Source organism: Triticum dicoccoides, chromosome 7B (genome assembly GCF_002162155.2).
Source record: "Triticum dicoccoides isolate Atlit2015 ecotype Zavitan chromosome 7B, WEW_v2.0, whole genome shotgun sequence".
Lineage (NCBI taxonomy): Eukaryota > Viridiplantae > Streptophyta > Magnoliopsida > Poales > Poaceae > Triticum > Triticum dicoccoides.
The window spans coordinates 238,486,859-238,501,657 of NC_041393.1; the positions used below are offsets into that span (position 1 = coordinate 238,486,859).

The 14,799-nt window shown below is 45.4% G+C and overlaps 1 protein-coding gene across 1 annotated transcript; it reads right to left on the reverse strand.

The window, feature by feature from the left end:
- Positions 1-2,493: 2,493 nt before the first annotated feature.
- Positions 2,494-3,159, reverse strand: LOC119338844 (transcription factor HEC2-like). Its single transcript, XM_037611062.1, has one exon. It carries the CDS (start codon positions 3,157-3,159, stop codon positions 2,494-2,496), a length of 666 nt encoding a protein of 221 aa, XP_037466959.1.
- Between the last annotated feature and the right edge of the window lie 11,640 nt (positions 3,160-14,799).

Sequence of the window (14,799 nt, forward strand, 5' to 3'; positions counted from 1 at the left end):
CTTTTATTACTAGACGATCAAGTAAGGGACAGTCCCTTTCCTGTTGAAGAAAGTAGTACTACGTACTTACTTAACATCACGCTCGAAGAAAGAAAGAAAGTACAGTACTCATGTACTGCAGTGGTATCTGCGGGGCTAGCTATGGTCGTTGTTGTATGCCGACAGGCCAGAGGTGTACGGTCAAGTTGAAAAGACCTTCATGAGATTAAATCAAGGACGTCGGGTGGTGAAAACCTTTTAGCCTAGCTAGCGTCCAGACTCCAGAGACTCGCACCGATGGATAGAGCGCGTTTGCGGGATCGAAGACGTCGGTTTCACAAGGCCTATTTGTCGAAAGGGGTGGGGCGGTACGTAGACAACGTAGCAATTTCTCGGCACATGCATGGCCGCGCGGTGCATGCAACGCAGCACATGCATGTATGAAATCTTTGGATTTACCCGGCTTGATTTGACCGTACCTCGGTCGTTTTCGTTGCTAACATTATCGCCAGCGCTGATTTTATTTATTTATTTGTATGTATGTATAGCTTGCACAAGCTGTTTGATTTTACCATCACCACGTCCGTCCTTCAGACTGGCTTTCGCACCATTCGGTATCAGTGGTGAGCTATTTCAAGAACAATGAAGGCTGGCTTTCGCGAGGAATTCGTGAACCGCTAGGTTTCCATCGACTAGCTATGAACGCCAGCACCTGGCCCTGATCATGAGGGATGCCACCATGTACAATTCGGGACGGAACGGGGTGGGAATATCGGTAGACACGCCGCTGCCGAGGCATTAACGGCAGTCGGACACGGGCACATGCAGAACGAGAAAAGCTTGCGGCAGAAACGGCCGCGTTCCGGAATCGGCCTAGCGTCTGGAAAGCAAGACCGCGGCCACCCCAGTCCGGGACGGCGCGCACAGGGGCCGCTCCAGTGCGCCAACGTAGGACGTGACGACGGCGGGGCAAACGGGCGCGCCGTTGCGCCGGCCGAGGCGTTGCCAGGCTTCCCCATTCGAGTCACTCTCGCTCGTCGCTGAGGGGCACGGGCGTGCGTGCAAACAATGCCACTGCAGCCCGTTCGATGGAATAGTCTTGTTTTTAAAGGATCAGCTGGGGCTCAATTTATTCAATCATCGGTCGTATAGTGCCTTTTGCTCCTTGCTGCATAAACATGTCCTGTGCACTGAAAGCCGGCTCGTTTTTTTACCCACTGTTCTCTCTGCTCCAGTCTAGCTAGCTAGCTAGCCAACCATTATGCATGCCTAGGTTCTAGAGCCGAGCAAGTTGTGATTTACTCCCTCGGTTTCTATAACTCATTTTAAAGATTTCAATGCGGACTACGTACCTGCAAAATGAGTGAAATTATACTCTAAAATACGTCTATATACATCTGAATGAAGTCCGTATTGAAATCTCTAAAAGGCTTATATTTAGAAACGGAGGGAGTACACCGTGTTGCATTCATCGAGTTCACCTTTTACTTATTTCGTCATGAAAAAAATTAGTAGTCACAAAAAACAAAACAAAGAAAATAAACGGTCACGACAATACCATTTGTCCAACCAGTTTTTGTCAATTTTACCGTCTTGTAAACTAATTTGCATTCCCCCCAAAAAGCTAACTTTTCTATTTCTCGTGTCTATTTTTCTGCTGCAAAGCCATAAACAAGTGTAGCACAACACATTTTAAGAGTAGCAACAGCTGGCAAACTGAGGACGTGGTTGACATCACAATAGATTATGGTAATCAAGCTTTTACATCTAGCTTTTGGCTAACCAACCTTTCCCTGCCATTTTTCTACAGCTCGCGGGTGACTGGATGTAACTAAACTCATCTTATATCTTAATGGAAAAGACATGCAATGCTCTCTTAAAAAAGAAAACGAAAAATAGCTGATTAGAGAAGTAACTTCAATACAACGCAATCGCAAACTAGCCCAACCTTACATGTTTCCGCTTCGTGTTTCTTTAATTTGGACCTACAGCGTGTTTTAAGAACAAAGGGCATGGCATGTAAGATGACTTCCATGACAAAAATTAAAAGGGCATGTAAGGTGTATTTCTTCGTAGTTCGAAGTTGTAAGGGCAAACAATCGAATGGTGCAGCGAATGAAAATGCTACTTTTTTTGACCCCGATGAAAATGCTACTCTACAATACATACTCATAAGATAGGTGCATGCATGCATGCCTGCAGCCGTAGGGAGTACAAGGCCGAGCAACATTTTAAGTTTTTGCATGAGCTGTGACCCGCCGGCTTGCGAGTTCAGTAACAAGCTTGTCCTCCCGGCAACAACAACAACAACAACAAAATGCCGAGTACCAGTACTCCCACTCATATTACCTAGTAGGTCTCCACTCCTAGTACATCTTAATTTACACACAGAACCGTACATATACGCTATCAACGCGCGCATTCGTCGCCGTACGAGCGATGCTTCAGGCTCAACGTTGATTAATGTCATTACATGCACATGTAGCACATGCGGGTGGCCGACGTAATCTCATCTTACCACGTCCCGTTCAGGCCCTGGTAGGCCGCGGCGGGGGCTGCGCCATTGGGTGACGCGCGGTGGCCGTTGGCTGCCGCCGCGCGCTCTAGGGACTGCACCTGCGTCTTGAGGAACTTCACGTAGTGGATGGCCTCGTCCAGCATAGACGCGGTGTCCATCTTGGTCCCTCCCGGGACGAGACGCTGCAGGATGCGGATGCGCTCGCTGATGCGCTCCCGCCGCATCCTCGCCGCCACGCTCTGCGGGTCCGTCGAGATGTGCACGTTGCGGCGCTTCGGGGGGCGCACCGTGTCCGGGTCGATGTTCACCGGCTGCAGCGCCGCGATGCGGAAGATCATCTCCCGCATCGCCGCCGGCCCCGTGGTGCCAGCGCCGTCGGGCTGTGGCTGCGACGTCGCTGTGTACTCGGAGCGACGATGGCCGCCGTTGTAGGGGGCGGAGTTCGGCAGCTGGGAAGAATACGGATCGTGGTAGGCCCCGCCGGCGTTGGCGCTCGCCATGTGAGGCGCCGAGGAGAACTGGTGACGAGGGGCTTGCGTGCATGGAGAAGGGGGCACCGGCATGGCGTGGTCAGGGAACGCAGTGAGCTGCTCTAGCTGCAGCATTGCGTTCATAAGCTCCAGCTGCGCCTCCGGGTGAGAGTTCAGCGTGTCGAAGTCCATCCAGAGGTTGTGCGACTCGACCTGTATCACAACTTGTTGTTTCGGGAGATGTGGATGATGAGAGAGGGCAAGAGGGCGAGGAAGCTAGCAGCTAAGCCAGAGCACAGGTGTAAAAGGGCTGTGTTGCTTAGCTAGTTGTAAGCAGAAAGGCGCTATTTATAGGGAATGGGCAGGGCCTAGGGCGCAGGTTCCTCCAGATTTGATTTGACTGCCCATCATCCGTTCCCAGAATGCATACCGGTGTCCCATTGAGCCAGTGAGGAGCTGCCACCAGGGTATAGGTATTTTTTTTTGAAAGGAGGATATACCCCGGCAGCTGTATCTGAAAGATGCATGCAACCATTTTATTAATTTTTCATGTTATAATTTTTGAAAAGGAGGGTATAGGTAATTTGATTTGAAAGGCATTTTTCATGTTATAATTTTTGTGACATACTATTATTTACATTTTATTAATTTAGATCTATGGTTAAATCCGTACCGAGGGACTACATGGAGCGTTTATTTCCCATATATTCACTTTCGTCCCATTTATGCATTCAACATTTCCCAATTCAATAGACTAAACACCGACTAATCAAAACACCGCTTCAGTCTATCGTGGGTTAGCGAGAGAGGAGCTCCCACACGCATCGACGTGCCGCTGGCCACTCCGTCCACGGTGGCCAACCCACCCCACCCCCTCCCAGTCGGCCGCCCACTCAGGCCACCGCTCCTCCCCAAGCCTTGTTGCTACCCTCTCTGGGATCCCGCGTTGCCTACAGTTAACCTTGGATGGCGCAACCCCGAGTAGGCGAGGGACGAGACTTCTTCTGTAACGCCCTCGATGCGGCTATAGCTCCCACGTGTCGAGGCACGACTTAGAGGCATAACCGCATTGAAAGCAATGTCGCAAGTCAGGCAATCATTACAACATCCCATGTAATTTATAATAAAAGGGGGAGATAACATAGTTGGCTTACACTCGCCACGTCACATCAGAGTGCATAAATAACATCCATCAATCAAACACTCATGGCCCGACTACGGCGCCAAAATTAGAAAAGAACCCAACATGCGACAAGGTCCTGAATCGATAACCCCAACCAGGCACCACTACTGATCATCGGGAAAGGAAACATAATAACGCTGAGAGTCCTCGTCGAACTCCCACTTGAGCTCGTACTCGTCACCTGGAGCGGAATCACCTGGACCTGCATCTGGAGTTGTAGTATCTGTGAGCCACAGGGACTCAGCAATCTCGCACCCTCGCGATCAAAACTATTTAAGCTCATAGGAATGGATAAGGCAAATATATGTGGAGCTGTAGCAAGCGACTAGCATATGTGATGGCTACAATCGCAAAAGAGAGCGAGAAGAGAGGGCAAAGCACGGTCGATACAAATATGATCAAGAAGTGATCCTATAGCAACCTACGTCAAGCATAACTCCAACACCGTGTTCACTTCCCGGACTCCGCCGAGAAGAGACCATCACGGTTACACACGCGGTTGATGTATTTTAAATAAGGTCAACTTCGGGTTTTCTACAACCGGACGTTAACAAATTCCCATCTGCCCATAACCGCGGGCACGGCTTTCGAAAGTTCAATCCCTGCAGGGGAGTCCCAACTTAGCCCATGACAAGCTCTCACGGTCAACGAAGGAATAGACCTCCACCCAAGACATTCCGATCAGACTCGGTATCCCGGTACAACAAGACATTTCGACAGGGTAAAACTAAACCAGCAACACCGCCCGAATGTGCCGACAAATCCCGATAGGAGCTGCACATATCTCTTTCTCAGGGCACACTCAGATTGTCCTAGGTACGGGTAGGCCAGCCCAGAGTTGCCCCTGGTAGCCACCGGTAGCTGACAGGTGGACCAACACTCAGAGGAGCACTGGCCCGGGGGGTAAAATAATGATGACCCTTGAGTCTGCAAAACCCAAGGGAAAGAAAAGGCTAGGTGGCAAATGGTAAAACCAATGTTGGGCATTGCTGGAAGAGCTTTACTTAAGACGAACTGTCAAGGGGTTCCCATAATAGCCCAACCGTGTAAGGAACGCAAAATCCGGGAACATAACACCGATATGACGGAAACTAGGGCGGCAAGAGTGGAACAAAACACCAGGCATAAGGCCGAGCCTTCCAGCCTTTACCAAGTATATAGATGCATTAATTAAGTAAGATATATGGTGATATCCCAACAAGTAAATAAAAGTTCCAACAAGGAACGGCTCCAATCTTCCACCTGCAACTAACAACGCTATAAGAAGGGCTGAGCAAAGCGGTAACATAGCCAATCAACGGTTTGCTAGGACAATGGTGGGTTAGGGGATCAACATGGCAATTGGGAGGCTGACAAGTAAAAGGTAGGCATCGTAGCAGTGGCAAAGCAAACGAGCGAGCAAACTAGCATAGCAAAGATAGTAGTGATTTTGAGGGTATGATCATCTTGCCTGCACAGTTGTCAGAGTTGACTGGATCCTCGCAAGCAAACTCAACGGGCTCCTCGGAAGCGAACTCGTCTCCCGGCTCTACCCAACAAGACAAACAAGCAACAAGGATACAATCAACCACGGCAAGACCAAGCAATATGATGAAATGACGATATGCTATGCGGGATGCGATGTGGGATGCAAAATGCAAGATATGACAGGAAATGCATGAACCTGGCATCAACTTAGAAAACCAAGTGTGCCACTGGATAGAGGGGATGAAATCGCTTGAAAACGATATAAAGATCATTGGAATCGGAGCTACGGTTTGGAAATGGCGAGCGTTTTAAGATATGACACCGGTATGCGATTTACAGCAAGTAGGCATCTAGATGTAACGAAATGAACATGCTAAAGCCACCAAACATGAAAACAAAATACATGGCAGTGATGTACACAAGATGGTTGACAAAACACTAGCACTGAGCCATAGGCAAATTCATCCATTAAGAGGTTCAAACAAGCATGGCTAAAACGCAAATGCAAAACAGATTTCAGACTTAGTGAAATTAACACTAGTCTGAAATTTCAGATCACGATGCTCTCTTCGGAGCAGCAAAACAACATGATAGAAAACCTGAACATGACAAGTAAGAACATGGCATGGAGCTACTCAACAAGCTTAATAAAACACCCAAAGTGACCTGGGGCCAAAAGGGTTCACAAAATACTCTACCGAGCTCACGAACATAGCTCGAACACAATCAGTTTTCAGACTTAGTGAAAACTGAGACACGCTGAAATATAACTCACGAAGGCATGTCAACGAGCTCGATGCACTCACTACGGTGCAAGTCATGGCAAGGAAAGCATATAACCTGCAAGAAGGCACAAAGTGCTAGCTACACATGGCAAGAACGAAGGCATAGCATGCATGGAACACTAACGGTAGCATCGGCAAAATCGCAAACAAGTTGACGATCTGCCCAGATTAACAACGAAGCAAAAGTTGAGCTCGATTGAGTCAACCTAGAGCACTCCACATATGCAAACAAAGATATGGATGGATAGAGAATAACATAAAAATCAAAACTCCCTTACTGATCATCCTCAAAAGAGGCACGGATCACTAGGAAACAAGCTGGACATATAGCATCACGAACTAAAATATCCCAGACTTAGTGAAAATCACTAAGTCTCTGAAATTAGCAATCTCAGGTACCTCTCTTCGCAAGCTTGCACAAGACAACACACACATCCTAAAAATGCATGGGTGGCACCTCTGGAAAGAAGACAAAATGCTTAACAATTCATCCCAAAGGGGCACAGGCATATCATGCACGAATTAAACATGGCAAAAATGACAAATGTGCATGATGAACTAACGGATCTGCAATTTAACTCACGAAGCCTCCTTCTCACAGCATTTTGGGCATCAAGATGACCTCAAATGCAAATGATGCAATGGAATGAAATGATGTACATGTCGAGGCGAAGATTTTGATATATCATATGCCCAAAACGAAGCTACGGTTGCGAAGATACAAGCAGTCAAAGATAGCACGAAAATTAGGATTTCGGGGGGAGAGGTCAACCGATGCCCAGATCCAGATCTGGATCGGCACGCTTCCCGAGGCGGCGCCGGAGACACTGTAGCAGCCGGAGGAGCTCGTCGCCGGAGCCGGTGGAGGAGGGGAGGCCGGCGAGGCGGCGGGGAGAGGCCGGGGTGGCGCCGGGGAAGGCCGGTGGCGGCGCAGGATTCGCTGCGGCGGCGGGGCGGACAACGTCCGGCGCGGGCGGACAGGTCCGGCCCGGCGCGGGGAAGATGGATCTGTTTTTTTTTACTAGGGTTTCGGACGGGGGAAGAAGAGATCCGAATGGAGGGGGTATAAATAGGCATAAGTTGAGCTAGGAGAGTCCAAATGAGGTGCGGTTTTCGCCCACACAATCGTGATCGAACGCTCTAGGACATGGAGCAGAGTTTGGTGGGTTTTGGGCCAAATTTGGGGGGTTGTTGGGCTGCAACACACACGAGGCCTTTTCGGTCCCTCGGTTAACCGTTGGAGTATCAAACGAAGTCCAAATGACCCGAAACTTGACAGGCGGTCTATCGGTAGTAAACCAAGGCCGCTTGGCAAGTCTCGGTCCAATCCGGAAATGTTTAAACCCCACACACGAAAGAAGACTAGAAATGACCACCGGAGGAGAACGAAGCGCCGGAATGCAAAACGGACAACGGGGAAAAAGCTCGAATGCATGAGATGAACATGTATGCAAATGCAATGCACGAGAAGACATGGTAAGAGATGCATGAAAACGAAAACAACACACGGAGACAAAGACCCAAACCCGAGAAATAAATATAACTTAGCACCGGAAACGGCAAGAGTTGGATACAAATATGGAAAGTATATCTGGGGCGTTACATCTTCCTCCGGTCCGTCAGAGGTCCAGGAAACACTTATGTCTCCTAAGGTTCGGGAGAGGACGCTAATGGGCTCGGACTGGTGGGCAACGCTCCCCTCCATCCCCCCCCCCAATCGAGCACCCCCGCCTTAGATCCATCGTGGTTGTGCCCCCTCCCGGTCAACCTGTCCACCAACACCATTGAAGAGGGATGGGCAGTCCATCAATCCCGCAAGAACCAGTGCCCAAGCAAAGATCCAGTAGACAACTCGTAGTAGGGATGAAAATGGAGCGGAAATGAACAAAACTGGGTGTTGGCACAATTGTTTTAATTTTTTTTCAGAAGCGGAAACGAATACAAAAACCCCAGAAACAAATATGGAAATGAATACTACCGTAAACAAAACTCAAGCGAATATGGCACGGATGCGGAGATAGAAGCGAGTGTTCACGGAACCAAAGATCCCTTGAATCATAGAAAAAAGACAGTTCTCACATTATTGTTTACATACTTGACAACTTGAATAGTAGTACTAGTATTGTAGTACACACTTCAACTCGGCAAGAAAATGTACATGATGCATTGGTAGTATTGTAGAAGTTGGGCCATATGGGCCATTTTGCCCATTCGGTGGAGGGCCTACTTATGTGTTTGTTGGTGACGGTGTAATGCACCGGGGGTGGCTCACCGAGGGGAGCCTAGCAGTAGGCCTGCTGGAGGGCCCACAAGACCCTGTTGTCGGTGTCAAAACCGGCAGATCTCGGGTAGGGGGACCAAGCTATATGTCTCAGGATTGGTGGTAACTATGAAAGGACACACTGTTTACCTAGGTTCGGGCCCTCTTAATGGAGGTAAAACCCTACTCTTGCTTGATTATATTCAAAGGGTATAGGGGTTACAAGATTTATCTACCACGAGATCGTATTAGCTAACCCTAGTTTGGCTAGCTTAGTAATGTTGTGTTCCTGCCTCCGATCTAACCCTCCGGTTTATATAGACACCGAAGGGGCTTAGGGTTGTACAAAGTCGGTTTAACAGAAACTTGCCATCCACGTATGCAGGAGTCCCTACCGGACACGAGAGGTGATCTTCTGTCTTGTATCTTGACGCCCATCAGTCCGGCCCATATCCAATAGACCGGACGCCCGAGGACCCCCTAGTCCAGGACTCCCACAGTAGGCCCTGAACCAGTCTTCAATGACGATATAGAGATTGAACCTTCTGTTGATCTTGATAACCCACAATCAAAGAATAAATGTTATGATAAGAGAGACTTTATTGCTAAGAAGTACGGTAAAGAAAGAGAACCATGGGTTCAGAAACCCATGCCTTTTCCTCCTAAGCCATCCAAGAAAAAGGATGATGAGGATTTTGAGCGCTTTGCTGAAATGATTAGACCTATTTTTTGCCTATGCGTTTAACTGATATGCTTAAAATGAATCCTTATGCCAAGTATATGAAAGATATTGTTACAAATAAAATAAAGATACCGGAAGCTGAAATTTCCACCATGCTTGCTAATTTTAAAGGTGGAATACCAAAGAAACTTGGAGATCAAGGAGTACCAACTATACCATGCTCCATTAAAAGAAACTATGTTAAAACTGCTTTATGTGATCCTGGAGCCGGTGTTAGTGTTATGCCTTTCTATTTATATCATAGACTTGATTTGAATAAGTTAACACCTACTAAAATCTCTTTGCAAATGGATGATAAATCAACTGCTATACCCATCGGTATTTGTGAGGATGTGCCTGTTGTGGTTGCAAATGTTACTGTTTTAACGGACTTTGTCATTTTTGATATTCCTGAGGATGATAGTATGTCGATCATCCTTGGTAGACCCTTTTTGAATACTGCAGGGGCTGTTATTGATGGCAACAAAGGCAATGCCACTTTTCATGTTAATGATAATGAGCATACAATACACTTTCCGAAGAAACAACCTCTAGTTCATAGTATAAATTTTGTTGAAAAAATTTCAACCACTACTATTGGAGGTTTTCAATTCCCTCTTCCTACTGTCAAAAAGAAATATGGTATTGTTATTGTTGGGGACATGCATATCCCCGTTGAGGTAACCTAGTGCTATTCGAAAATTCTCCGGTTTCATGTTATTTTGAAGAAGTTTGTTAACAAGACTTGATTAACCTTGTTAGTGGATTCCTTTTGATGAGCACGAGATGGATGAAGTTAGAAAGCACAACCTTCTATACCCTCCTTTTACTTTATGTTATTTAGATTAAATAAAGCAAAATTAGTATTTTTTATCTGTTTTCTGAACTATCCGTGCAATAAAAAATACCCCGAAAATAAAAGTTCTCCAAATGCCCTGAAAATTGAGTATGATTTTTTGTAGAATATTTGAGAATTTCTCGCACTTAGAACACACTAGGGGGACCCACCATTTGGTCACGAGGGTGGAGGACACGCCCCCCTTGCCTCATGGGCCCCACGTGCCCCCTCCACTTATTCCAGCACCCACACACTTCCTCTTCCTCCAGAAAAAATCATCCTGTAGCTCAAACCCGTGTTCTTGCTCGTTTTGCTGCCATTTTTGATCTCCTTGCTCAAAGCTCCATTCACAAAACTGCTTTGGGGGATTATTCTTCGGTATGTGACTCCTCCAATGGTCCAATTAGTTTTTGTTCTAGTGCTTTATTTATTGCAATTTTTTGCTGCCGAGGTGACCATGCTCTTGAGCTTGCATGTCAAATTTATATGGTATAAAATAGTTTTAATGCATGATATAGCCTCTGGGCACTTGTGAGAGTTTGGTTCACTTTTATTTTGAGTCACTAAAAATTTCAGAAATTTTTCAGAGGAAGAAAATTATGAAGAGATTCTTGAGAGGCTCCTCGAGCCGAAGCTCGAAGGAAAAGTAGAATGAAGAGAATAAAAAGCCCAAGTACAATCTTCCTCGCACCGCGGAGGTTCGGCCGTGTGAATGGCCTTGTGATGCATTCTTGAGAGCCGCCGGAATTTACGACGACTTCTACTATTTGGCTGAGAATGCAGGCATCACCGACTTCCTCCACGACCAGTCTGAACAGTACCTCCTACTCACTAATATTTTCGTGCAAAACTTTCATTTCCATGCTAGAAGGTCACCACCTTTGGTGGATTTTTATTTATATGATGAGTTTAAGGAGATGTCACTATATGATTTTTGTGTAGTTTGCAAGCTGCCCTTGGAGGGAAGCATCGAGGAACCACATCCTAGTGATGTGGATGAATTTATTGATAGAATTGCTATAGGGGAAACGAGAAAAGTTTCAGATGCAAGGATTACTAGTGTACATTTTCCTGTCCTACGATACTTTGCAATATTTTCTAGTAGATGTTTAATTGGTCATGGGAACGGCGGGGGCCTCAGTTCTCCTGACCTTGCTATTTTGTGCCATGCTTTATTTCGTGATACAACTTTCAGTTTAGGCGCTATTGTTGCTAAACGGTTAAGTCTGAACCATTCAAAGGGCCCCATCTTTGGAGGTATCTTTGCTTCACGCCTTGCTAAACACTTTGAGATACCTATTAGGCATTATGAGAAAGAGGAAAAGTTGCTTCCCACTTTTTTCTTAGACTATAAGAGTATGGTAGCACATGATTTTATTGTCAAAGATAAGAAGAAGAGACTTAAGTATTACATGGTATTTGCTAAAACTAAGTGTGAGACTATTACCTTGTATGCACCCTCTTTGTTTAATATACATTCATGCACGTACCTCATCATGCCCGAGGACATTTATGCATATTGGGAGCTGACACGAGGTCTAGAGCCTGAGCCAGTGCCACCTCTTGATCCAATTCGGGAGTCTATTTATAAGTGGGATCCGGAGGAGTTCGCTAACCAGTGGCACCCCGAGGACCCTCCTTAGTATACCGGATATGATCACTTTGATCCATGGGCATATACCAACTTAGGCCAAAAGCCTAAGCTTGGGAGAGTACGTATTTCTCACCGACATTACATTCATGTTCACACACTCATTCTAGTTGTCGGTGTTCATACTTTTTCATTGTACTATCCATGCTAGTTTATTTTCTTTTCTTGCTTTCTTCTTGTGTGTTTGAAAAACTTTGAGAAAAACCAAAAAAATTAGTTGTAGATCTTAGTTAGTTTACTTTCCATGCTTGTAGTTGTAGTAATTAAAAGAAAACCCAAAAAATTCCCCGTTCTTCTTTTGCTTGTTGGGAGCTTTCCCGTGTAAATAGTTTTTCTCGTTCTTTGAACTTCTTTTCTTTTCTTTTGGGGGTCGAGAGGAGAAGACCACGATGAAAATGATGAGTTGCTCTCATATGAATTATTGTTGATCTAACCAAGAGCCCATATTACCTTGTCTTCTCCTTTGAATTAAATGCCTGCAGATTCCAGCTTAGTGCAATGCACGTGCACTATTATTATTATACACACTGTTCGGTCATGCAAGTGAAAGGCAATAATGATGATATATGATGAAATGATTGAGATGAGGGAAGCTGGTATGAAGTCGACCTATCTTGTTTTTGTAAATATGATTAGTTCATCGTTCCTGATTCAACCCATTATGAATGAAACATTTTTACAATCACAATTAGAGACTATAGTTATTCATGCCATGCTTATTAGCTAGGAGTTTATAATGGTTTACCTTGTGTGCCAACATGCTATTAAAATGGTTGTGATGTGGTATGATAGGGTGGTATCATCCTTTGAATGATTCGAGTGGCTTGACTTGGCACATGTTCACGCATGTAGTTGAAACAAAATCAACATAGCCTTCACGATATTTATGTTCATGGTGATTTATATCCTACTCATGCTTGCACTCATTGTTGGTTAATCTTAATGCATGTTCATGACTGTTGTCTCTCTCTAGTTGGTCGCTTCCCAGTCTCTTTCTAGCCTTTACTTGTACTAAGCGGGAATACTGCTTGTGCATCCACTTCCATAAACCCCAAAGTTATTCCATATGAGTCCACCATACCTTCCTATATGCGGTATTTACCTGCCGTTCCAAGTAAATTTCTATGTGCCAAACTCTAAACCTTCAAATGAAAATCCGTTTTGTATGCTCGAATAGCTCATGTATCAACTAGGGATGTCTATATCTTCCATGCTAGGTGGGTTATTCTCACGATGAGTGGACTCCGCTCATCATTCACGAGAAAATGGCCGGTAACCGGGATGTCGAGTCCCATGCTCAAATCAAATCAAAATAATTGCAAACAAAACTCCCCCAGGATTGTTTTAGTTGGACGGTACCCGTTGTTTCGGACCAGCCGTGGAATGTGCTTGTTGGTGGTGGGGGAGCATAAACTTTACCATTCTGTTTGGGAACCGCCTATAATGTATGTAGCATGGAAGATATCGAGATCTCTTGGTTGTTATGTTGACAATGAAAGTATGCCGCTCAAAATATTATTTATCTCTGTTTCAAAACTCAAGCTCTGGCACCTGTGCAAATCCCTGCTTCCCTCTATGAAGGGCCTATCTATTTACTTTTATGTTGAGTCATCATCCTCTTATTAAAAAGCACCAGTTGGAGAGCACCACTGTCATTTGCATGCATTGTTATTAATTTACATTGAGTATGACTGTGACTGGATCTCTTTTGCCATGAATTACAATGTCTAGTCAGTCCTTGATCTTGAGTGGTGCTCTGCATTTATGTTTTGTGGTCTCGGAAAGAGCTAGCGAGATACCTTCTTGTTATATCATATCATTATTGTTTTGAGAAAATGTTGTCATCCAAGATTTATTATTATTACACGCTAGTTGATTATGCCATTGATATGAGTAAATGTGAGACCTAAATGTTATTGTGAGTGTGGTTAGTTCATAATCTTTGCTGAAAACTTGAATGCTGGCTTTACATATTTGCAACAACAAGATCAAACAGAGTTTGTAAAAGTTTTTCTTTATCACTTTCAATTTTTCAACTGAATTGCTTGAGGACAAGCAAAGGTTTAAGCTTGGGGGAGTTGATATGTCTCAACGTATCTACTTTTCCAAACACTTTTGCCCTTGTTTTGGAATCTAACTTGCATGATTTGAATGGAACTAACCCGGCTGACGCTGTTTTCAGCAGAATTGCCATGGTGTTATTTTTGTGCAGAAATAAAAGTTCTCGGAATGACCTGAAACTCCACGGAGTCACGTTTGTGAATTAATGAAAATATTGGTGAAAGAATCAACAGAAGGGGGCCCACACCCTGTCCACAAGGGTGCAGGACGCCCCCCTAGGGCGCACCCCCTGCCTCGTGGGTCCCATGGACCTCCACCGACCTCCACTCCAACTCTATATATTCATGTTTGGGGAGAAAAAAAATAAGAGAGAAGGATTCTTCACATTTTACGATACGGAGCTGCCGCCAAGCCCTGTTCTTCCTCGGGAGGGCTGATCTGGAGTCCGTTCGTCGTTCCGGAGAGGGGAATCCATCGCCATCGTCAGCATCAACCATCCTCCATCACCAATTTCATGATGCTCACGGCTGTGCGTGAGTAATCCCATCGTAGGCTTGCTGGATGGTGATGGGTTGGATGAGATTTACCATGTAATCGAGTTAATTTTGTTAGGGTTTGATCCCTAGTATTTATTATGTTGTAAGATTGATGTTGCTATGACTTTGCCATGCTTAATGCTTGTCACTAGGGCCCGAGTGCCATGATTTCAGATCTAAACCTATTATGTTTTCATGAATGTATGTGAGTTCTTGATCCTATCTTGCAAGTTATAGTCACCTACTACGTGTTATGATCCGGCAAACCCCGGAGTGACAATAGTCGGGACACTTCCCAGTGATGACCGTAGTTTGAGGGGTTCGTGTATT

Bases quoted from the DNA above. Each gene is read 5' to 3' on its own strand.
- LOC119338844 (XM_037611062.1), bottom strand. From the start codon at position 3,159: ATGGACTTCGACACGCTGAACTCTCACCCGGAGGCGCAGCTGGAGCTT.